Genomic DNA, 26,089 nt, shown 5'->3' with positions numbered 1-26,089 from the left:
GCTGTTATTTAAAATTCTATGAGGATGCTATAATCTCCGTTAAATGAGTCATAATATATGATAAAAACAAGCCATGGATTATCAGAGATTTAAAAGGACTGCTGAACAGAAATTCAGGGCATTTCAATGTAGAACATTAACTGAACAGAAAGAACTTCAGAAGGAGGTGGAATGCAAAATGAAGTGGGCAAAGCTTAAGTATAAGGACAGGATTGAGAATGAACTGTGGACTGACAACTTGGATTCATTGTGGAATGGCATGAAGATGATGGTTGGCATTCATACAAAAAGCAATAATCATGTTGAGTTGGCATGGGTTAAAGCTGATCATCAGTTGGCTCAAAAATGCAATGAATTTTGCTTACGGTTTGAGACACAAGATTTTACTTCAGAAATTATTCTTCAAAAGATCAGACACAGGATCAGAGACAGGAGTCAGCCATTCTTTGACCAGAATAATATAAGAAATCTCCTTCAGCATACTAAAATCAAGAAAAGCTCTGACCCAGGCAGTATAAGTGGACATCTGTGTCTGTTCTGTGCAGAGCAACTCTCTCCAATATTCCACTCTGTACCTAAGATGGCTCCGCATTTACAGCAGGTGGCTAGACTCTGGAAACAGGCAAATCCTACCTCTGATCATCAGTATAGGCTGTCCAAAAGTAATGATCAAGCGAGAAGACAACTGAGGAGGCTACAAATAGGAAACATTACAGGACTGGATGGAATCAGTCCTTGAGCTCTTACGTTTTACACTGACCAACTCTGTGGTATCCTCAGCTACCTGCTCAGTCTGTTAATTAGGCCTGGAAAGTGCCCTTGCTGTGAATGACCTCCTACATTGTTTTAGTTATAAAGAAGGCAGGGACCTCTTTTCGTAATGATTACAGACCAGTAGCCTTTACATGCTACATCATGAATACTTTTAAGAGGTTGAGTTCATATGAGTTCCCTTGTGAAAGACCACTTGAACCCACTGCTGTTTGTCATTGGACAAAAATTGGAGCTGAAGATGCAATTCTCTATCTGCTCTACAAGGTGTATTCCCACCTGACACAGTTACTAGTACTGTGAGGATTATTTATTTTCTCCAGTGCTTCCAAAACCATCAAGCCATCCATATTAAGAGGTGATTATTAAGATATGCAGGTGAATGAACTTATGGTGTCTGGGATAATGGACTATATGTCCGGCAGACCGCAGTTTGTGTGGCTTAAGGACAAGCTCTGATGTATATGTGAGCAACACTGGAGCACCACAAGAAACTGCCCTGCCTCCTTTTCTCTTCACGCGGTACACCATTTACTATAAATATAATATCTGGTCATGTCACTTGCAGAAATTCTCAGATGATTCTGCACTAATGGGGGGATGTGACAAAGTAGAGGAGTCAGGTAGAATAATTTGTTTCTTGGCGCACAAGAAATTGTCTTCAGGTTAACATCACGAAAACCAAAGAGATTTCAACACACCAAAAATCCTTGACACCAGATCATTATTCAGGGAGTGGAGGCGGAAGTGGTACACTGCTACAAAGCTGGACTGGTCTCTTAACATAGAGGAACTGTGTATTAAAGGGCTGAGTATATTATTTTTTCTTAGGAGACTGAAGTCCTTTAATATGGGTAGTGACATCATTTACTTGTTCTGCTATACTGTGGTGGACAGTGTGATTTTCTACTCTCTGGTTGTGCTGGGCTGATAACATCACTCAATAGAGGCCTATTGAATCAACAAGCTAGTAAAAAGGGCATGTTCAGTTATAGGAAACACTCTTCAACCAGTGGAGTTAGCAGCAGGGGAGAGAATAAAGACAAAACTGAGTGCCATTATGAGCAAGGCTGTACAACCTCACAGTGGGACACTAGCACTGCATATTTTCAACCAACGGATTACTCATAATATTTATTTATTGAGCTTCTGTAAAAGCTCAGTTTCTCTATCCTATCTATCTACAAATCTATCTATCTATCTATCTATCTATCTATCTATCTATCTATCTATCTATCTATATGACTTCAGACTGGTGGCCTTAATGTCTAATATTATGAAATTTTTTTTCATGTTAAATAAAACACATACATTATACTGTATCTAGACTCTTACCAATTTTCATACAGTGCAAAGACTGGGGTGGAGTACGCCACAGTGGAACTTCTCAATCTACAGTATAAGTGCTAGCATGGACCAAAAAACATTCAAGATTGCTGTTTATTGATTTCTCGTCTGTGTTAAATGCAATCAAGCTTCATATTTTAGTTGACAAACTGATTGTTATATTCTATTTGGACTCGATGAGGTTGATTTTTGAGTTTTTAACTAATAGAACACAGGGAGTGAGTCTTAATGGCTGTTTTCCTGATAGTTTTAACTAATCTACTGGATTACCCCAAGGCTACTGTCTGTCTTCTTGTCTTTTTATTTTATACACAAATAACTACAGGAGTTCTTATAATGAAAGTTATTTTGAATGATTTTGTCGTTGTGCGTCTTTTACGAGACAAAGAGGAAAGCCATAGACCTGTTGATGATGAGTTTGTTGAATAGTGTGATTGTTCGTTTTTATAACTAAATATCATTAAGACAACAGGATATAGCTGTAGATTTTAGAAGCTCTTCTCCTCAATCTACCTTAACAGTAGATATATAGGACTTTATTTTTTTCAAATTTGACTAAATTTGTGTTTTTGCAGAAGATCAATAGATACATAGATTGATTATCCTGCAGATTTAGGTTCCCAATGGTCAAAAAGTAACAGATTTTTTAATTTTTTTTTTATTTCATGGATTTTATTGTAATCCTTCCATACAGATAGATCAATATTTACAAAAAATAGGATTGAAAACAAATCAACCCCCACCCCTGAGAAAGCAAGCATGGACAACAGAGTAAAACTTAAAGCTTGTAAAATACATAAATTGATGAGTTTAATAAGTGAACAAAGATAAATGGAGAAGAAAAAGAAATGGGAAGAGAATCTATTTCCTCAGTGCTTTAAGAGCTTATTCTAAAATATTACTGATTAGATCCTGCCAGGTTTTGAAAACGTTCTGCACAGATCCTCTAACTGGGAATTTGATTTTTTCCAGTTTCAAATAATATAAAACATCAGTTATCCACTGACTTAAAAGAGGAGAGTTAGGATTCTTCCAGCTTAGCAAAATAAGTCTGCGTGCCAATAGTGTAGTGAAGGCAATCACAGTTTGTTTGTCCTCCTCCATTTTAAACCCATCTGAAAGAACACCAAACACAGCTGTTAATGCATTAGGAGGAACTGTGACACCAAGACTGTCTGAAAGGCACTTTAAATGTTTTGTCCAGATTGATGTTAATTTGGTGCAGGCCCAAAACATGTGACCCAGTGAGGCTGGGAGTTGATTGCAGCGTTCACAGGTAGGATCTTGCCCTGGAAACATTTTGGACAGTTTCAAGCGAGACAGATGTGATCGATATATCATTTTGAGTTAAATAATTGTATGCTTTGCGCATATGGAGCTCGAGTGAATTCTCTGCATTGCTACCTTCCATTCCTTTTCTGATATGTCGAATGATAGATATTTTTTCCATTGTCTTCTTGGATCTTTAAAAGGGAGGAACTGTAAGATAATTTTATATATTGCAGAAATGCTGTTTGAGTCCTTGAAAGTGAGCGATATTTTTTCCAGCACAGCGGAAGGTGCGAGATGAGGGAAATCAGGCAGGTTCTGTTTAACAAAGTTTCTAATTTGAAGATAGTGAAAGAAATGTGTGGCTGGAAAGTTAAATTTGGAATGTAATTGTTCATAGGATGCAAAGATGTTGTTTATATAAAGATCTCTAAGCTATTTAATCCCAAATGTTTTCCAATATTAAAAACTGCATATGTTTGCGAGGGTTGAAAAAGGTGGTTCTCATGCAGAGGTGCCACAGATAAAAGATTCTCCATCTTAAAATTCTTTCTACATTGGTTCTATATCATGAGTTAGTGAAGCACAGTTGGGTTATTAGTATATTGGTGACAACTTGCATTTATTGGGGCACAAAGCAGAGAATATAAAGAAGTATTGCAGGATTTTATTTCTATTGCAGACCAAGCCTGTGTATGTTCATCTATTTGTGTCCAGGTTTTTATAGCTTTTATAGCTTTAAAGTAACAGATTTAAGTACTCCATTATCTCTAGTGTTATAAGCATTTTGAATTTGTTTGAATTAGTTGTAATGATCCTTCTGAATTTTGAATTCTGAATTTTCTGCTTCACTCCACGCTGTCCGTGCAATGCGGCCACAGAGAGCTTAAACAACTCGGCACATCCACATAAAAACGACAAGGGTGAGCTTTCTTGAAGGCTTTTACTTGACATACATTGTTGTAAACTGAAATACACTGCTCACAAAAATTAAAGGAACACTTTAAGGAAACACATTAGATACATCAGATCTCAATATGAAGTTGGATATCTATACAAATAACGACAGGGCAATGTCTTAGGAACAAAAGGATGCCAAGTCTTTTAATGGAAATAAAAGTTTTCTGCCTACAGAGGGCTCAATTGTGTAGACACCCTAAAATCAGAGTGAAATGAAGATGTGGCAGGCTAGTCCATTTTTTCAAAAACTTAATTTCTGCTACTCAAAATGCTTTTCAGTATCTTGTGTGGCCCCCACGAGCTTGTATGCATGCTTGACAACGTCGGGGCATGCTCCTAATGAGACGACGGATGGTGTCTTGTGGCATTTCCTCACAGATCTGTATGAGGGCATCCCTGAGCTGTTGTACAGTCTGAGGAGCAACCTGGCGGCTCCTAATGGACCGAAACATAATGTCCCACAGATGTTCTATTGGGTTTAAGTCAGGGGATCGTGAAGGCCATTCAATTGTTTCAATTCCTTCATCCTCCAGGTACTGCCTGCATACTCTTGCCACATGAGGCCGGGCATTGTCGTGCATTAGGAGGAAACCAGGACCTACTGCACCAGTGTAGGGTCTGACAATGGGTCCAAGGATTTCATCCTGATACCTAATGGCAGTCAAGGTGTCTTTGTCTAGCTTGTAGAAGTCTGTGCGTCCCTCCATGGATATGCCTCCCCAGACCATCACTGACCCACCACCAAACTGGTCATGCCGAATGATGTTACAGACAGCATAACATTCTCCATGGCTTCTGCAGACCCTTCAACGTCTGTCACATGTGCTCAGGGTGAACCTGCTCTCATCTGTGAAAACACAGGGTGCCATTGGTGGACCTGACAATTCTGGTATTCTATGGTAAATGCCGATCGAGCTCCACTGTGCTGGGTTGTGAGCACAGGGCCCACTAGAGGACGTTGGGCCCTCAGACCACCCTCAAGAAGTCTGTTTCTGATTGTTTGGTCAGAGACATTCACACCAGTGGCCTGCTGGAGGTCATTTTGTAGAGCTCTGGAAATGCTCATCCTGTTTGTCCTTGTCCAAAGGAGCAGATACCAGTCCTGCTGATGGGTTAAGGACCTTCTATGGTCCTGTCCAGCTCTCCTAGACTAACTGCCTGTCTCCTGGAATCTCCTCCATGCCCTTGAGACAGTGCTGGGAGACACTGCAAACCTTCTGGCAATGACACACATTGATGTGCCATCCTGGAGAAGTTGGATTTCCTGTGCAACCTCTGTAGGGTCCAGGTATCGCCTCATGCTACCAGTAGTGACACTGACTGTAGCCAAATGCAAAACTAGTGAAGAAACAGTCAGAAAAGATGAGGAGGGAAAAATGTCAGTGGCTTCCACCTGTTAAACCATTCCTGTTTTGGGGGTCATCTCATTGTTGCCCCTCTAGTGCATCTGTTGTTAATTTCATTAACACCACAGCAGCTGAAACTGATTAACAACCCCCTGTGCTACTTAACTGACCAAATCAATATCCCAGAAGTTTCATTGACTTGATGCTATACTCTGATTAAAAAGTGTTCCTTTAATTTTTTTGAGCAGTATATATACAAAAGAAACATACAGGTATTTACAGGTGTACAACCAAAGGCAATAAAGAATGATTTACGAAGAAATACATAGCAGAAGTATACATTAAACAATGAAGCTTAAAAAGACACTTACAAGGCGAGTGATTTCCACGGTTGTATCAAGACAAAGAGAACCGCATAGACAGAAGTTCAAATTGCTGCGTACCACAGCCAACCAGACCCAGGGTTTATATACCTTAAAGGTACGCTTCAGATGTGAACGAAACAAGAGATAAAGGGGTGCCTACTTGCGACACATGGGGTGTATTGTATTCAAATGTTTATTATGGGACCTACAAGCTTTACGTGAGTTTCATAGACATTTGTGGCACCACTGTGAGTGTGGAACGTGACTGAGAGGTGTGTTAATAAATGACAAGACAAAGGGGGACCACAGCTCAACAAATAACAACTAACAGCTAACAAGATGTGGGGCAGAACACTGAATTATTTTGATTGTGTATTCTGAAAGGTAATTACTCTTATTTGTAGACATCTTGTGTATTTGTACTCATGTCATTGATGTCACTGCTTGTCAGGTGCTGTTTCTTGGCTTGTTTTTTTGTAGCTCTGTAATCAATGCTTTAATGTACTTGTACAGTATTCGCATGCTGCAAACAAATTTGCCTCTGGGATAATAATGTCTAACCATTACCTGTAGAATATAAAATATTAGTTTAAATGAAAGTACATAATTTAATCGAGGAAAAAATATTTTTGGCATATCTGTATAAAATGTATTATGAACTGTATAGGCTCCTCAGAAATTAACCCCATATCCAAAATATGAGCAAGAAGTCCAAAAGTATAGAAGCTTCACGGGTATTTATCACAGGGGTGGTTAAACACAACACAGAGAACACAATGCGCAACAAAGGGGTTAAATACCTGTAGCAAAAACATAATCACCTATTAGAAGGAGTTAGTCATTGGTTTCATTGAACTAATTTATGGTCCTCTACAGCCCTGTTGGCATCTGGTAGTGCCCTGTGTTGTTTGTAGTTCGTGTCATTAGCCAGGTACTGTTCACAATATTTCATATGTATACATGAAGTGCTATTCAAATAAATAACCAGAAATCTTCCAATTCCTGCCACTAAGAAAATTTGTGCACAAGGGTGGATTTCACTTTTTTGGATCTAATTGCAGCCTTAAGTGACTTTTCGATGGAGCAGTAAACTTGACAAAAGCAGTGTAGTACTTAATGAAAAAAAAATTCTATTCTTGAAGTGGTGACTGGCGCCAGAAGTTCTAAATTAACAGACATACATTTACATTTAAATCCCTCTAATGCCAGCTAAAACATTGCAAAAAGGTACTAAAAGACAAATAAATCAAGATCCTATAAAGGTGACTGTGATTGATAGCTGTGTAGTGTAAGTATAGTGAGGATTAGTTCAGTGTATTACTGGATTATGGAAAAGTGTTCATATGCTATTAGCATTTACTGGAATAATGCACTAGACTACTTTAACTGGAGAGAATTGCCCTTTCCAAAACAATAACCACCAGCTGTATCAGAAATTTATAAAATATTTACAATCTTAAAAGGTGTGACCAGTGCTTAATTATTAATTATTATTGTTTGAATTCAAATGAAAGTGCTATTATTACCATTTTAATCCTTCATTTCATAAATAGCTGACCAATTCACACTCCTTTTTTTTTTAGAATATACTGTAGATTCTATACATAAATCAAGGTTTAGGATCACTTGAACCCAGACATTCTGGATGGAGTTTCACTCTGTCAAACAAGTCCCTGTAATGTGATTTATTGTGACTATTCTCAGCATTGCAGAAGTATGAAAGGCTGCTCTTCCTGTAGTTAAGGTATATTTTATGTTCTCGTCCATCTTCATTGTACATTCTGAGTTGTGATTCTCTTCTGGAACAATTCCCTAATCCTCTTAAAACTCATTTAAGGAAATCAGATTCTCAGTCTTCAATTGCCCAATTCACATTCATATTCTAAAACAGCTGAAGAATTTATTTTACTGCAAATGTGAAAAAGTGTATCAACAAGTGCAATGTGAACTCACAAACATCTTACACATCTTAGAAGGAATGACACAATGTTTACCCCTCTCAGTGTATCATATATTTTACCCACATTGTGGATTGGATTGATATCTACATTTTTTTTATCACATTTTACTCCACCTCTTTATGCAAGATTGACCCAAGGGCACATAGAATATCATTGAATGAGGTTCTGAGAAATTACACAGCCTCAGAATCTGTTCTGTTCAGTGGAAGCCCCAGCTGTTCTTACACTGTTTAGCTCCAGCTATTATTTATCAGCCAGGAATCCCCATTTAGTCTTGCTAGCATAATACATAGCAGGGGTGAAGGATAGTGTACTGGAGGGTCTAGTTTTTTCTCTGCAACACCTCTGCACCTATTTATCTTAACTGTAAAAGGGAGTGTCAGATGGTACTTCCTTACCCAGAATAAGGTCAAATGTTAGTTTAGGTGGTGCAAAAATGCATCTATTACATTTACTCTTGTGTAACAAGACTTTAACAAAGGTTTCTTTTGGTTTAAATAACACTTACATCATAAAGCATCAGTAAAGTGGTTATTCATCTGTGCAATATGACCTACTAAAATAACTTCACTTTAAAATAGTGAGATATATGGCTCTTGATATTACATACTTTCTGATAAGACCTGTGAATCCTTAATATTCATAAGTAATTTTACTAGCATATCAAATGTTTCAATGTACAGAGATGGATAACCATTACATTTTATTATTTCAAAAGATATAACAGTGGGATAAACATAGAGAGAATTCAAAGTGTTATAGCAAAACATAAAATGCAAATGTCAGGAAATAAGTCATTATTCCATCCCTATGTCTGGCTAAAGCCTCCCTGGCTCTTCTTAGACAAGTCTGTTGCTATGCAAAGGTTAATAAATAGCAATAACATGCATTTTGCTACTAGCTAGAAAATGGTCTCTGTAGGGGAAAATACACTGCAAATGAAAAATAGTCATGAGTCGCTGTGAACAATAAATTGCACTGCTCAATACAGTGTGACAAGACTGGCCAATGTAACAGAGCAGCATAAGTTAGGTTAATTTACATAAGTAGCATTTCATTTTACACCAACATAAAGGTGAATGATATATTCTTCTAACACACCTGTACCTTTAATTTATCTAAAGGTCCCAAAATAGTTAACCTATTAGAAATCTTTGGCACATTCATTTTTCTCTAAAGGGAAGCTTCTTATTCATAAATACTTAAAAATAAAATATATTTCTTCTTCTTCTACTTCTTTTGGGAGTTTTCAGCGGATCATCTTCTTCCATATCTTTCTGTCACCCATCACCTGCATGTCCTCTCTCACCACATCCATAAACCTTCTCTTAGGCCTTTTCCTCTTCCCTGGCAGCTCTATCCTTAGCATCCTTCTCCCAATATACCCAGCATCTCTCCTCTGCCCATGTCCAAGCCAATGCAATCTCACCTCTCTGACTTTGTCTCTTATCCGTCCAACTTGAGCTGACCCTCTAATGTACTCATTTCTAATCCTGTCCATCCTCGCCAGACCCAATGCAAATCTTAGTATCTTTAACTCTGCCACCTCTAAAAATGATCATCTTATGGTTCCCTTGGTAACAGTTCTGGGACTGGCAGGCACAGTTTGAAGCTCTTTAAAATATATATACTGTAACTTCTTTTTTCTTAAACACTAATGAAAAAATTATAGTCAAAAAGATGGAGCCAAAAATCTTTAACCAGAAAAGTATTTCAAGGAAATACCACAATTTTAGATAGAAATGGCACAGAACTGACATTAACTGCTGCAGTCTCTGAGACCACACCCCCGACAGCCAGAAGACACGCCTTAATGACAGCACTCACAGAATGACAGCGCCCATGGATAAAGCAAAATTGCAGTAGAAATGGCACAAATCGTTTTTAACAACTTTAAATAGTTTTCAGATTAAAAAAAAAGTTGGTATTTTTGGATTGACCATGATCTAAAACCAAAAATAGATTTAAAATATTGCAGCTTAATATTATAAAACATCTGCAAAAGGGTACAAATTAACCCAAATCATAAAAAGATGATGGAGGAACAGATGCTCAAATTTGGGAAGTCTAAATTCCTTTTGTGTAGTACTTTATGGGTATTTTTTTCTAGTGCTTAGTTTAAGTATTTTTTTTTGGTCTTTGGTTTTGGTTTTTAAAGAATAGTGAGCAATTTCTTCCATACATTGTTTTTAAGCGTTTACCTGTTTTTTAAATTCTTTTTTAGAATGTTGTCCTTTCGGATTTGAATGTTTGCTGCATTGTTTGTGTTACCTTGCTTATTTGTGGACTTACTCTTTGAATGTCAGTTTTAATATTGCAATATGTATTTATTCACCAGACTAAGTGCCACATTGCAGAGAATATCCACTCTTGCCTGGTGACAAGGAGTTGTTCAGAAGACACACTTACGTTTATGACTTCAGCAAGCCAGTGCATGCCTGACACCAAACAAAAATCCTAGTGTTCACTTTCTGGCTGACTTCTTTGTTCCTTCCTGTCAAGTGAGGTATCTTTCCTTCTTTCTCTCATCCTTTTAAAACATTAAGACTTTAACATCCCACCTCTCTCTCTCTCTAAATCTTTAGACTCTCTTTCTCAATATCAGTGAGCCTTCAACCAAAACCCCAGCCAGTTGTGTACTCTGAATCACAATCCAAGATTGTAAAGATGGTCTCTAACTCTAACTCCAAGACCATCAGGATCGAGTGCCCTTTAGTGATTCAGTCTTGTTATACCCTAAAACCATGATCTGCCATTTAAGTAGGAGCAATGTAGTAAGTACATGGACGGATGGACATCATACTGAATGCTTCCCATTTCCACATCCTAGAGATTTATATCTATTATAGTTATGTTTTATCATCTACTGATTCTCAGATGGTAAACACAATAACATTTTGTTGGTGTCTAGATGTGTGTGAATGTGTAGGTGTGGCTGATAGACAATGGTGAAACTTAACCCACCATTTTAAGAGACACAAGGGTTAAAACATTAGTATAATTTTAACGAGAGCAGGTCCTTCAACTCAACAAGCTTACCAATCTTTTATACAGTCTTTCTTCAAAATAACACTGAGTTGAGATCTCAAGGTCCCTAGAATCCTACCACACTGTATGGTAACTTATTGCATGTGTCTGTTGTTCTCTGTGTGAGGAAACACATTCCATTCTTTGTGGGAAATTTATCCTTAATTTCCAACTGTATCCCAGTGTTCCTCTTGAGTAATTTGTTTTGAAGTAATAGCTGGGGTCCACCAGACTAATTCTTTTCATAATTTAAAACACTTCTAGCATGTCACCTCTTAATCTGTGTTTGCTTGAATTGTTATAACTTGGCCAAGGTTCCTCTCCTGGCTGTGACTCACATTCATGTTTTTTGTATTCTTTTTTCATTTTGGCTTTTTTTTTTTGTATGGATTAACTTTGATTTGCTTTTAAGTGTGTTGGTTTCAATGCATGTGCAATGTCCTATGTGTTTTTTGGGAGTTTCCAAGGAATAGGCCAATCACCAAATAAATCACCTATAAATCCACAGTTCCTGGTGGTTCATTTTGAATGCACTCTGTAGTTGGCCAGTACTTGTGTTGTTATATTTGTATTTTTGTTGTTTATTTATTTTTGACTTCATGTTCTGTTTAAGGCTATAGCTTGAATTCTGTTTTGGGACTTTGCTTTAGGCAGTCCCTTTATGTCTGCAGTCAATGGAGCATCATGTTAAGTCTGAGCCTTTTCATCAGAAATGAACCTTTTTATTTGTTAAAGACTCTTCAAGTCCCTTTTTGTATATAGCTGGGGTTTGAAGGTTAATTCCCCATAGTAGGTATTATTGTAAAATGTTTTTCAACTCTTTAGTGCTCTGACTTCAAGTTCACAACATGAGTTAAAAGTTCCACTCCTTCAATCTTTCTTCGTGGTTCATACAGCTCATCCCAGGGATCAGCATAGTTGCTCTTCTCTGGACTTTCTATAATGCTGCTGTATCTTTATGTTACATAAAAACCAAAACTGTACAGAGTACTCACATGAGGCCTCATTAGTGAGTTGTATAACTTAAGCATAGCCTCCCTTGACTTTCACTCTACACTATGCATTATAACATCCTATTAGTCTTCTAAATTGTTTCAGTTCTCTGTCTGGATATGGAAAGGGAAGAATCAACTACTCCTGCTGTGTTATTCTCACAAGACATCCTTTTAAGTTTCAAACATCCAATTGTGTTTTTCAAATCTGCCATTCTTGCTTCCTACCTACTGCTACTTACGTTAGAAAATGTATTGTACTCTATTAGGCTATGTAAAAATGGAAGTAGAGTTATGAGATTTTGTGTAAAATGTGGATTCTCATTTTAGGTTAGTACAAAACATTTCATAAAGTGTTTAACAAAATTTGCTGTTGACAAAGCACCACCCAAGAATTGGCGTACTGAAAACTCTTCTTTACAAAATGAGATACAGTTGTTTTAGCTATATTGTGCCTTACACCAAGCTTTACTTCAAAGACCTTTATAAATATTCCTGCAATGTTTCCTTAGTGCACCAACTGTTCTAAAGGAGTGTTCTATTATCCATTGTCTTGGACAACGCCTTATTAATACCATCATGGTGACTCCACATTATCTGTATGTTTGAAAGTATCTTAACATGTTTAACATTTAATTAAATTTACTCGTGTGAGCAATTACACCAATGATTTTATGTGTGACTTGTAACAACACCGCTTTCTCAGGTGATGTTCTCAGCTCCTGAATTATATGGGTGGCTATTTTTATATTTTATTAACCCAATAAGCTGTAAAATAGGTTTGCAATGTGTGCTTCATAGTGTTTCCAAATTCCATAAGACATTTACTACCAATCACTCACTGTTAAAACTGCGTCTACTTGATTTTTCAATAGTCAGAGATTATGAAGATCATCCTTTTATCTCTCCATTTAAAGTATATCATATGCTGCATTGTCACTATTCTTTTCACTACACTACAGTTTTCGCCCTAAAGTTGGGTAACTATTTAAAAGCAAATGTTATTTCAGTGGTCTTATATTCCTTAAGAGTACAACATTTTCTAACTGGTATTACTAATCAATAATAAATCTGCATGCTTTTATATGCTTCCTACTTTGACTTTTAGAGTTATGATTTGGTTTGGCTGGACTTTTAATAAATGAAGAAACACATGTAATTATGAGAGATATTATAACTTGACATAGTAAGTATCCATATACTGTTCATCATACGTTCTTAGTCTGATACACAGGATATACTGTAGTTTATTTTCCCTAAAAGAAAATATGATTCAGACAGTATATATCACAGCTTACTGCACTAGAACTTCTTATTCTCTCATGGTTCCAGCTTTCAACAGTGACCTCTGTTATTCTTCTGTTCAGTATAGCAAAATGTGAAGCAAAAATTAAAATGTGGCTATAATGTTGATCTTTTTTACTTAAGTGAGTGCTTGGTTCATATTTTACTAAAAATGAATGATGCTTGAAAATGATTGGGACTTAAAATTGTATATAGGACAGCAGAGCTGTTCTGCAGTAGTTCAACGCCACCATCTGCTGCCTGTTGTCTACTTGATTTTTCAATAGTCAGAGATTATGAAGATCATCCTTTTATCTCTCCATTTAAAGTACTGTATACCATATGCTGCATCTTCACTATTCTTCACAATTAAGCTGAAAAGTGTGGAACATAACATGTGCTTAGTTTTTGCCATTTTAATGAAAGGCATCCGGCTGCAGAAATCATGTTGAAACCTATAAAATATCAACTCCCAAAGAAATGGGAAAAGAAGAAGATTAAAGGTTTTCAGTAGAAGGATTTCTTTAAGGAATGGTTACATAAAATAAATTGCATTGCTACGTGAGACAAAAATCAAGTCAGATTGTTACAAAGTAGTTAAGGATACTGTAAATTATTTATATTCATTGACTGTTGAAATGTTACATAAAATTATCTAACCTGCATAATCCATTTCAAGGACGTGAGAGCCTGGAGCCTGGGGCCTGACCTGGAACATTCAGGTGTGAAGTAGAATTATACACAGTGAATGAACTAGTTATCAAACTCAGGAACCCTGAAGGCATGATACACCCACCACAACAGCCTGCTGAAATATTTATTAATCATCATGTTTTCTAAGTGCAAAATTATTTTGCTGATATGCCAGGTTATTCAGCTGCTATTATTTCTGTGGCTGGTGGCCAGCAGGTCAGGCACTGAAGTAGATCTGGATGGCTTTGTAGAGTTTTCTTACATTTTCCTGTATTGCATTTATAGATATGAATCGTTCTGAAATAAGAAGCAAGAACTGTTTTTTGCATGCATTTTAAGGGTATTGTTTAAGGGATCAGGGGTGGCAATATTAATAGGAAGGACATAATAAATACTTGGGCTATCAGAACAGCTTCAGTCCTTCTAAGAATGCTGTCACACAACTCTTGAACTGTGTGCAGTGGGATATTTCACCATTCTTCGAGAATAAAAGCTTCCATTTCTTTGACGTATGAAAGAGGTGAACATCTTCCATCATACTCTGCACTTCAGAACCTCCCATAAAGGTCAATGATGTTTAGATCTTATGATTGGGGAGGCCAATCACATTTGAGTTCATCCTAGTGTTCATGAAACCACTCTTGAAACTGTCTGGGGAGATTTTAATCCTGGATTAGGGAAACATAAGCACGTGCACCATAGGGTGAACCTCTTGCTGTAAACTCACCTCATACTGCAGGTCTTTGCCTATTGTATAACCATGCAGAGCAATTATTGGATGTAATGATTACCAACAGATGGCTGCCCATACCATTAGGTTCAACAGTTGGCCAAAAAATTGTGATCTAAAATCATTCTTTGCCATTCAACAAATGTAAGCCTGTCTGAATGACACATTAGACCATATTATTTTTTCCCCCAACTGAGGTTTTCAGGTTTTCGGCTTCTCAAACCAGGCTATTCATGTTTGTTCCCTGCCCTTGGATACAGCTTCCAAATGACAGCCCTGCCATAAGTTCCAAAGTTGTGAAGCACAGGATGTGAAATTGTTGTTGCAAATGGTTACAGATGTGCTGCTGTAACGTTTGAGGCTGTACTCTATCCTGTGACATCTCTGTCTATGCCTTTCAACAATAACATTTACTTCTATAGCACATTTTCATACACAACATGTAGCTCAAAGTACTTTACAGAATGTCAAAGAAATAGCTGCAAGAAAAGAAAAACAAATTAAATTAGGTACAAATAATAATGAATAAATAACAAATAAATTATTCTATTGTTACATAAAAGATTTACAATTAGTAGAAAGGTAGAGAGTCTGTATACAGTTACGTCCATAAATATATGGACTGAGACTGCTTTTTTCTAATTTTGGTTCTGTACATTACCACAATGAATTTTAAATGAAACAACTCAAATGTAGTTGAAGTGCAGACTTTCAGCTTTAGTTCAGTGGGGTGAACAAAATGATTAGATAATAATGTAAGGCAACTAAAGCATTTTTTAACACAATCCCTTCATTTCAGGGGCTCAAAAGTAATTGGACAATCGACTCAAAGGCTATTTCATGGGCAGGTGTCGGCAAGTCCGTCGTTATGTCATTATCAATTAAGCAGATACAAGGCCTGGAGTTGATTTGAGGTGTGGTGCTTGCATGTGGAAGATTTTGCTGTGAACAGACAACATGCGGTCAAAGGAGCTCTCCACGCAGGTGAAAGAAGCCATTCTCAAGCTGCGAAAACAGAAAAAACCCATCCGAGAAATTGCTACAATATTACGAGTGGCACAATCTACAGTTTGGTACATCCTGAGAAAGAAAGCAAGCACTGGAGAACTCAGCAACGCATAAAGACCTGGACGTCCACGGAAGACAACAGTGGTGGATGATCAGAGAATCATTTCCATGGTGAAGAGAAACCCTTTCACAACAGCCAACCAAGTGAAGAACACTCTCCAGGGGGTAGGCGTATCGATATCCAAGTCTACCATAAAGAGAAGACTGCATGAAAGTAAATACAGAGGGTGCACTGCAAGGTGTAAGCCACTCATAAGACTCAAGAATAGAAAGGCTAGATTTGACTTTGCTAAAGAACATCTAAAAAAGCCAGCACAGTTCTGGAAAAACATTCTTTGGAAAGATGAAACCAAGATCAACCTCTACTAGAATGATGGCAAGATAAAAGTATGGAGAAGGTGTGAAGCAGCTCATTATCCAAAACATACCACATCATCTGTAAAACACGGTGGAGGCAGTGTGATGGCTTGGGCGTGCATGGCTGCCAGTGGCACTGGGACACTAGTGTTTATTGATGATGTGACACAGGACAGAAGCAGCCGAATGAATTCTGAGGTGTTCAGAGACATACTGTCTGCTCAAATCCAGCTAAATGCAGTCAAATTGATTGGGTGGCCTTTCATGATACAGATGGACAATGACCAAAAACATACAGTCAAAGTAACCCAGGAGTTTATTAAAGCAAAGAAGTGGAAAATTCTTGAATGGCCAAGTCAGTCACCTGATCTTAACCCAATTGAGCATGCATTTCACTTGTTGAAGACTAAACTTCGGACAGAAAGGCCCACAAACAAACAGCAACTGAAAGCCGCTGCAGTAAAGGCCTGGCAGAGCATTAAAAAGGAGGAAACCCAGCATCTGGTGATGTCCATGAGTTCAAGACTTCAGGCTGTCATTGCCAGCAAAAGGGTTTTCAACCAAGTATTAGAAATGAACATTTTATTTCCAGTTATTTAATTTGTCCAATTACTTTTGAGCCCCTGAAATGAAGGGATTGTGTTAAAAAAATGCTTTAGTTGCCTCACATTTTTATGCAATCATTTTGTTCACCCTTCTGAATTAAAGCTGAAATTCTGCACTTCAACTGCATCTGAGTTGTTTCATTTAAAATTCATTGTGGTAATGTACAGAAAATTAGAAAAAAGTTGTCTTTGTCCAAATATTTATGGACTTAACTGTATAGTATCATATTGTAAGTCTCTAAAGATGAATGTGATGATAAGGTCAGATTGCTGAGAGGACAGAATTAAAAAAAAAAAAAACTACAGATAAGATAGAGAAAAACAGAATCTGCAGGGGTTCCAAGGCCAAAAGACTACCCAGCCCTTACTGATTATTCTACCTAACATAAATGTACTCGTTACTCCTTGTTTCAAGGTTTCATCCTGTCTCATGGACAGCCAGGGCACTGACCTTCATTCCAGCATCACATTTGACTTTTAGAGAGCTTTGCCTTGGGACCACTATTTCTCTCTGCTCACTCAAAAATGCTTAGTGCGAATGTATTTTTGCATTTCTGAGATGGACTAGGTTTCCTCCGGGCGCTCCGGTTTCCTCCCACAGTCCAAAGACATGCAGGTTAGGTGGATTGGCGATTCTAAATTGGTCCTAGTGTGTGCTTGGTGTGTGGTTGTGTTTTTGTGTGTCCTGTGGTGGGTTGGCACCCTGCCCGGGATTGGTTCCTGCCTTGTGCCCTGTGTTGTCTGGGATTGGGTCCAGCAGACCCCCGTGACCCTGTGTTCGGATTCAGTGGGTTGGACAATGGATGGATGGATGGATGGAGATGGACTAGTGCAACATCTTTGTTCTAGCAGGTAGGGAAGTATCTTTTGTACAGTCTCTCTCTAAATTTAAAAAGGAGGTTATAGGCTACTGCCATGTAACCACATTTACTAGCTCTGGCTAAGAGGTGTAAAACAATTGTAAATTTATTAACCATATTAGGCTTTCACTGTGTACTGACAGTTACATCTGCTGTTTCTCAAAATTTATAATAAACGGAGCAGTAGAGTAGGAGCATATGGCAGAGTCAGTTTCCTTTTTCTCCTGCAAGGATGAAGAGAAGCAAGCCACCATGTCCACTTAAAATCTTTCCCCTGATGTACCCTTTAAATCCAAACCATTGCATCTTGTATAACAATGTCTTTCCTTGAGTTTCAAAGAGTCTAAAGAAATAGCTTTTCAATTTTGGTGATTAAAGGATCTGTGCTGGAATCTGGAAGGTTGCTGGTTCACATCCTGTTACGGCCAGAAGGGATTCTGCTCCTTTAGGCCCTTAACCTGAAAATTGCTGCAGGGATGCTGTACAATGGCTCACCCTATGTTCTGACCTCCAAAGGTCATGTGATTAATAAGGTATCTCAAATTAAATCAAAAATCAAAAAAAAATATATACATGTTTACCAATTTTAGATCTGAGAAAGGATATGTAAATAGTGAACAAAAATAAATATATAGAAACCAATGTTTCAAACTAATATTATCATTTTGAACATTAATATAAACAGAAATACTACCAAAGTCCAAACATGGTTTATTTCTTCTGAGCAAACTCAGGTAGTTCAGGTTGGACAGCGATCTCATGTTGCCCTTTTATCACAGCATGATTTAGCCTGTCATCACTTCCATTGCCGAGCTAAGAGTTCTAATAAATCAAATTCTGAAGAATCTCAAACAGGGTGGCAGACAGGCGCTGAAAATTATTGGAGATGATGTGGATGACAGGTGTGTCAGAGGACAATGTTGGAGAAACAAGGAATCTTCTAAGCTTATGACAGGCAAAAATTCCATTCAGCCTTCACATTCAATAAATCAAGGAAGACAGTTGCCCTTGAGACCTGTACAGAATCCTTCTGGAATGCTTTTCTTGCCATGCCATGCTAGTTTGTAACAAAAAGCATCACCAGTAGAAAAACAAATTGTAGTAATTGTACTGTGCCTACATAAGCATGGTATAAATACCTAGTCCATTTTTAGAAACTGTTAAAACTAGTTGCTGTGAATGCTTCTGAATGTTTATGTGAAATACTTTCTGATTATAAGCTATTGTTTCATAGTGCATTTGTTGTTTTCTCTATGGATGCAACTAAGAGAAAGATTTTCTTATTTTCTAGCGTAAACATGACTAAATGAAACCATAAACCTATAATCACTACTTTTCAAATGCTTTTGGTCAGTTTTGTTGGCCCTACCTTGCTGCTGGAGAGTTTGTAACCCATGTTTATTTTATCTCTTTAGAGATAATAATGAAGGGCTTAAGGATTAGTGATAGGCACAGCTATTGGAAGAAATATTTGCAGTGAGTGTATTTTTCTACATTCATTTTATTTATTTTTAAAGCATTTTATTGAATTTATGAAAAGCAAATAACATTCCATACAAGCAAGTCAATATACTGTATATAAAAATAACCATACAAACATATGGTTTTTACTTCGCGGATTTTCACCTTGCTTTCCAGACCCCACCATGATCGAGGAGGGATTACTGTATATATATATATATATATATATATATATATATATATATATATATATATATATATATACAGTTAAGTCCATAAATATTTGGACAGAGACAACTTTTTTCTAATTTTGGTTCTGTACATTGCCACAATGAATTTTAAATGAAACAACTCACATGCAGTTCAAGTGCAGACTTTCAGCTTTAATTCAGTGGGTTGAACAAAAAGATTGCATAAAAATGTGAGGCAACTAAAGCATTTTTTAACACAATCCCTTCATTTCAGTGGCTGAAAAGTAATTGGACAAATTAAATAACTAGTAATAAAATGTTAATTTCTAATACTTGGTTGAAAACCCTTTGCTGGCAATGACAGCCTGAAGTCTTGAACTCATGGACATCACCAGATGCTGGGTTTCCTCCTTTTTAATGCTCTGCCAGGCCTTTACTGCAGCGGCTTTCAGTTGCTGTTTGTTTATGGGCCTTTCTGTCCGAAGTTTAGTCTTCAACAAGTGAAATGCTTGCTCAATTGGGTTAAGATCAGGTGACTGACTTGGCCATTCAAGAATTTTGGCCCGATGGGTAATCATCTCCACTTGACCCATTCAGCTCACTCCTAGTCACACGTGTGTGACTATATACTGTATATATATATATATATATATATATATATATATATATATATATATATATATATATATATATATATATATATATATATATATAATGGATTGATCCACCTAGCACTGTTTCAAAATGGTTCAAGATATGAATCTGAGATGCTAGGTTTGTAGAGGTTAGATAAAGCCACCAATGTCTAAGCTTCTAGATTTTCCAGCTTAGGTTCATTTAAAGTAATGTTTTCTTTTTATGGAATTTGTGAGTTTTCCAAAAAAATTATTTTGCTTAATAACTGTAATAAAACAAAGACAATTAAAAAGTTTGCACTTCCTTTGCTAATACTTGTTTTTAAAATTGTCTGTGAGATAAGTTCCACTGTTACCACAAATTTCTCCCTTTCATTCATTCATTCTTCAAACAGTTGTGAGGCTGAAGCAAGAACAGTACTGAAGCGACATAACAGTGCTGTGCCTAATATAAAACTTTATCCTGTGCCAGTCTTTTAGTCAGCTTTTGCTTAGTCTGGCAACCACAATACTCGGCCATGACCTAAGGTTGTTTAATCCTTATGTGCACTAATATTTGGGCAGGATGTCCTCAGTCGTCACTCATGTGAAAACTCTACTTTGTGTGTTAAGTCTGTCTTAACCACATTGTTTTCTCAGATTGTAGACTTTATGCTTTTTGCTCTGACTGAATGTTTTTACAACTGTTTGCCAGAGCAGAGAGTTCTTAACATTTGCACAGCTCTGTGGCTTTTGTAAACTTTATTTATCAGCTTTTTCTCACATTTATTCGATTATACTATTTTATTGTCTTCATCTTTGACTCCTCTATCTCACACAATTAAATCCACTTTTAGAATATGCTATCAGTTGCTATTATTTTCCTATTTTCAGCAGTCTTGTAGAGTGTCCAAGAAGAGGAAAAATCCACAAGTAGGATGGCCTGAGCTCAAAGCTCCATATCAGGTACTGAAGTGGAACACTGCCCTTATGTTATTGAGTCAGAAGGAACTGTCAAAAAAAAAAAAAAAACAGCATTTAAAACAGAGGTTTTTGCAGCACAACGGACTTTTGGGATAATGAAAATATTATGTTTTGGCTCACACTTCTGTGGAGGATGACCGCCAACCAGGAGACTAACCCTCAATTGACTAAGTGGTACTTTGCTCTACAATCTTTGCTAAACCAGTTTTAGATTTTTTTTCTCACATGGAGTCTTATCAGTATCGTGCTGAGCTTTGTTTCATGCACATGTTTCTTCACAAATGGTGTATATTTGGCCATTAACCTGGAGTTTGAGGTGGGAGTGGAGGGCTATTTTACTGAAATATATTAAGCTCTTCGTCTGTGTGTTTCATATTGCCACATCAAAGCTCCAGAGACTAAGTTTGAATCCTATCCTAATGAACTTCTATGGAGTTTGCAGATTCTGTTCATGTCTGCTGAGGTGTTTTTTTCCTGGGTACAATTGCTTTTTTGAGCTTGGTCGGTTATTCTGAAGTGATTTTCTGTATGCAAATTTCTCTAACTTAAATCAAACTGTTTCCTGCCTTATACCTAAGGCTACTGAGATAAATCCAGCAGCTATGATTCTACAATAGATTATGTGGGCTAAGAAAATTAGGCAGAGCACTGCTTGCCAGAAAGATTTAGATTACAGTACAATTTTTGGGTCCTGTTGCAATTTTCTTTAAACAGATTGGGCAAATAAAAAGTACATTTAAAAATGCATTGCATAGAACAGTATTACGTTTGTTCTGAGTGATTCTATGCTAGACAGAGAATAGTGAATGTTAGCATTACAGTATATGATCACAAGAGTCAGTCAGTCAGTCATTATCCAACCCACTATATCCTAACACAGGGTCACGGGGGTCTGCTGGAGGGAATCCCAGCCAGCACAGGGCTCAAGGCATTAAACAAACCCCGGGCAGGGCGCCAGCCCACTGCAGTGCACACACACACACACCCCAAGCACACACTAGGGACAATTTAGAATCGCCAATGCAACTAACCTGCATGTCATTGGACTGTAGGAGGAAACCGGAGCACCCAGAGAAACCCACGCAGACACGGGGACAACATGCAAACTCCACGCAGGGAGGACCCGGGAAGGGAACCCAGATCACAAGAGTGCCAGACTTAATATATTACACTGTATTACAGTATAATTTATGAACATTTAATGTTCTTGAACTTTGCAGTTCTCTTGCTAAGCACGATACAAATGTTTAATTTTGTCAGACCTCTAAAATTTTCACCTACTGTTATGCCTGCCACAGATCATAAGAGCCCTGGAAGGTTCATACATTTTTTCTATAAACAAATATTATCATGTAAACTGTGGCAGCAAGGTACTGCTGTTATTCGCTTGAGTTTTCAGAGACTGGTTTCAGATCCCAGTCAGGGTACAGTCTGTGTGGAGTTTGCACATTGTCCCATTATCTGAGTTTTTCCAGGTACTCTGATTTTTCTCCAGCACCTCAAATATGTCTGTTTTTGAAGCTTTCATTATTTTAAATTAGTTTGTGCAGGAGCTAATGTCCCATTCATGGTTGATTGCTACTTGATGATACTGAAATAAGCTGTGGCCCATGCAACCGTGAATTGGATAAAGAAGTACAGAAAATGAGTGCAAATAGCAGTTAGCTAGTGCCACCAGCAAAGTCAGAGGTTTAAAAAATAACTGTTTAGTAAAATAACTTTAGAACAAGACAATATTGATCATGCTGTTTTTACAATTTAACATTCAATTTTTACAGCAGTTATGATACAGACCTAAAGGTAAAAGTTACAATTCACTACTTTTAAAATTGCCTACTTTTGTCTTCTCACAGGTTCCATTGCATAGTCTATCCATTTCGGCAAAAGTTAAGCCGCCTGAAGGCTATACTGACAATTGGGCTTATCTGGGGATTGGCTTTCGCTATAATGAGCCCATCAGCTGCAATGATGACTGTTGTGCACCTTGAAGGCACTTATATGGTTTACAATAATGAGACGTACCCCCTCATGACCTGTTATGAACAGTGGCCCAAACCTGAGATGCGCAAGATCTACACCACTGTCCTCTTTGTCCACATCTATCTTGCTCCTTTGGGCCTAATTAGCCTGATGTATGGAAGAATTGTAGTTAAGCTCTTCAGTTACCTTGGGCCCATGGGTAGGGGCACCGGAGAACTGCCAGAAGACAGGACTTCTATATCGAAGAAGAAGGTAAGAGTGATTAAAATGCTGATCATCGTTGCTCTGCTCTTCATGATTTCTTGGTTACCCCTTTGGACTTTAATGTTGCTCACAGATTACACCGACTTGGACGATGAGCAGATTAACCTGCTAACAGGATATATTTTCCCATTTGCCCACTGGCTGGCATTTTCTAACAGCAGTATCAACCCTATCATTTATGGCTACTTTAATGAGAACTTCAAGCGGGGATTCCAGGCAGCTTTCACCTTCCACTTCTGCTCCCAGGAGATGGTGCACAAGAACATCTACTCTGAGAGGTCTCCAGCAAATGTCGGGTATCGGTTTCAAAATAAGGTTTCCAATGGAGAGTTCACCGAGTCTAGTGGATATAAAAGACCTTTAACTTTGAGGGATAGTCAACCAGGAAATCAAGTAATACAACTTGAGGACATCAACAGAATCATAACTCACAACAGGGTCAGCACTGCCTGGGTACACTGAAAGAGAAAGAGTTTGCGGACTGCAGGGATTTATCAATGGGTATTGATGATTGTACACAGGAAGTGATGCTGGATTGAGGACAGCTGATACAGCTTTGCAGCTTTAAGTCAAGTATTAAATGTCACTGTGAATTACGTCAAAGCCAACCAATGGAGTGGATTTCTGTATTATTATTGTCATTAGTGTTAATTATCTAACTGGCAATGTATAAGATAAGTTTGCACGTGGTATCCTTCTGGATACATATATCTGAAACAGTCCTTGCATCGTTGCACAGCCAGTCTTTACAATGTAAAACTTGATGATTAACTTAACATTTTTTCATGCTGTTCATTGGAAATTTATTTCTTCTTGGATTTTGGAACAATTCTACCACTGCAGCTATCATTGATTTGATCTGCCTCATTTCTATGCATTGTGCTGATTAACATTTTTCTTTTCCATAATTTAATTGTTTAAAATTGTCATTTGGATAATGAGTATGTTATTCAGGAGCTTCAAACATTAATGAGGGAATGGCGTTCTGACAGCTGGATTGCTTGAAACAACCATTTTCAAATATGATCTGTTAAATGAAGTCTGAAGGTGGAGATTCCCTGCTATCAACCTCTACAGTCTTGAACTGAACATTGGGTGTTTTCTTCGTCTTACCATATGTTTGGGTTATCTTTGGAAGTTACAGCATTTTCAAACTTATCTAAAAGGGCGATTTTGCCTTGTATCAACATTTGATTGCTGCTTGCTCTCTATTCTGCTCACGTGTTTGAAATGATGTACAATGTGGCGTCCTTCTATGATCACCGTATTCTCAGATGTTGGTAGTTCAAGCTATTTTATTGGTAGGGTAAATCACCAAAGCCAGCATAATGAAAATTGCTTCACATGGAACAGAATGAGTCCTGCCTACTACTAGGAAATGTGTTTATTTCTTTCAAATTTGTAAAACTGTCTGGAATGCTGTACTGTAAATGGTCATTATAGTCAGTCATTTAAGGGCTACTCCGGTGTCTTAATACTTTTAATGTAACACTGAATTTTCTGGCCGCCTTTACAAAGCATCTTTCTAGGTGTATTCCTTCTCTTAAACTCCCTTGGTTTCTTATCATTGGTTGGTTATTCATAAAATGCTAGCACACACAAAACTCATTGCTAAATTTCACAATATATAAACAAAATGGTCATTCTCAATTAATGCTTGATCTTGTAATGCATCTTTGCTAAATTTTACAACTCTTTGTTATTCTTTTGTTTCTTGTGCCAACTCAATGTTGATTTGACTTGGCTTTACTTTGTTACGTGATGCTGATTCTTGGCCTATCTCTTGCCTTTTAAGACTGCCTTTTCGCTTTCTTCAGCTTCTTATCTCCCTGTGCAAAGTAAACGGGACAGCCTTGGAAGACCATTTGGTTTACATGAATTCAAAATTCTCTCCCTCTGGCTGAGGCTTGATTGACAATCTCTTGAAGAAGAAGGCAGAAGATGAACAGCATTATTCTCTGCTGTCAGTATCTTGCTAGAAAAATTTAAAATTCAGGTGCCTTCCAATAAGTGTAGCCTATCAGTATGTTAAGAAAACAGTTTAGTGCTCTTGTGATATGATCCCACACATGTGAATCTGTTTCCATAAACATCTCCTTGCAGAATTTTTATTATTTAATCCATGGTTCAAACTAAACTGTAAACTAAATTAGACAATCTCTATATGTGCATCTCTCTCTGTCTCTCTCTCTCTCTCTCTGCTATTTATTGTATAGCTTATATCTCATTCATCCCATGGCTCAGTTCAGGAGTCAGTCCTACACAGAAGACCAGTCCGTTACAAGACACCAGCAATCACTGATAGAAGCACATTTTCAGAATCATCAATATAATTTACACTTTTGGATATACAGGTATGTGTGTTTTGGCATGAAAAATATAAACAAAGCATTATGTCTGAATAAGGATATATATTCAGAAAAAGCATGAGAAAGAGTTAATTAAAATGAATATTTGTGGATGTATTGACCATAACAACATTTTATTTGTATAGCACTTGCTCATACAAATAATGTAGCCCAAAGTGCTTTACAAAACGAAGAAAGAAAAAAGAAAAATATAAAATTAAGATTAGGCAATACTAAGTAACAAAGAATATAGTAATGTCTGAAGGCTAGAAGCACAGAAAAAAAAAACTCCAGGAGGCTAGAATAACAAAAAAAAAACAAAATCTGCAGGGTTTCCCAGGCTACGAGACCACCCAGGCCCACTGGGCAAATCATACCATAAACCATAGTCAAGTACAGGAAGTTTGTCATAAGCCTTATAGTTATTGGAGCCCTATATACAAACCATTTTGGGGCCTTTCGTATAGCAAAAAATAAGGGCACTGTAACCTTATGATGTTATGCTACATTTTAAATGCAATTTTGTAGTTCATATAACTATACACAAAGATCTATCTATCTATCTATCTATCTATCTATCTATCTATCTATCTATCTATCTATCTATCTATC

General features: G+C 37.3%; 1 protein-coding gene across 2 annotated transcripts in view; it reads left to right on the top strand.

The window, feature by feature from the left end:
- LOC120539493 (neuropeptide FF receptor 1-like) overlaps nt 1–25,558 on the top strand; it is a 167,961-nt gene extending 142,403 nt beyond the window's left edge. For both annotated transcript variants that reach the window (XM_039769600.1, XM_039769601.1), the window contains exon 4: nt 22,739–25,558. In XM_039769600.1, coding sequence (XP_039625534.1) covers nt 22,739–23,591 — 853 coding nt within the window. In that variant the 3' untranslated portion in view covers nt 23,592–25,558. The remainder of the gene's footprint in view (nt 1–22,738) is intronic.
- The last annotated feature ends 531 nt before the right edge of the window (nt 25,559–26,089 follow it).

This window comes from Polypterus senegalus, chromosome 11 (genome assembly GCF_016835505.1).
Source record: "Polypterus senegalus isolate Bchr_013 chromosome 11, ASM1683550v1, whole genome shotgun sequence".
Classification (NCBI taxonomy): Eukaryota; Metazoa; Chordata; class Cladistia; order Polypteriformes; family Polypteridae; genus Polypterus; species Polypterus senegalus.
Note: the sequence above shows the minus strand (reverse complement) of the source record. Positions and strands in the feature narration are given on the sequence as shown.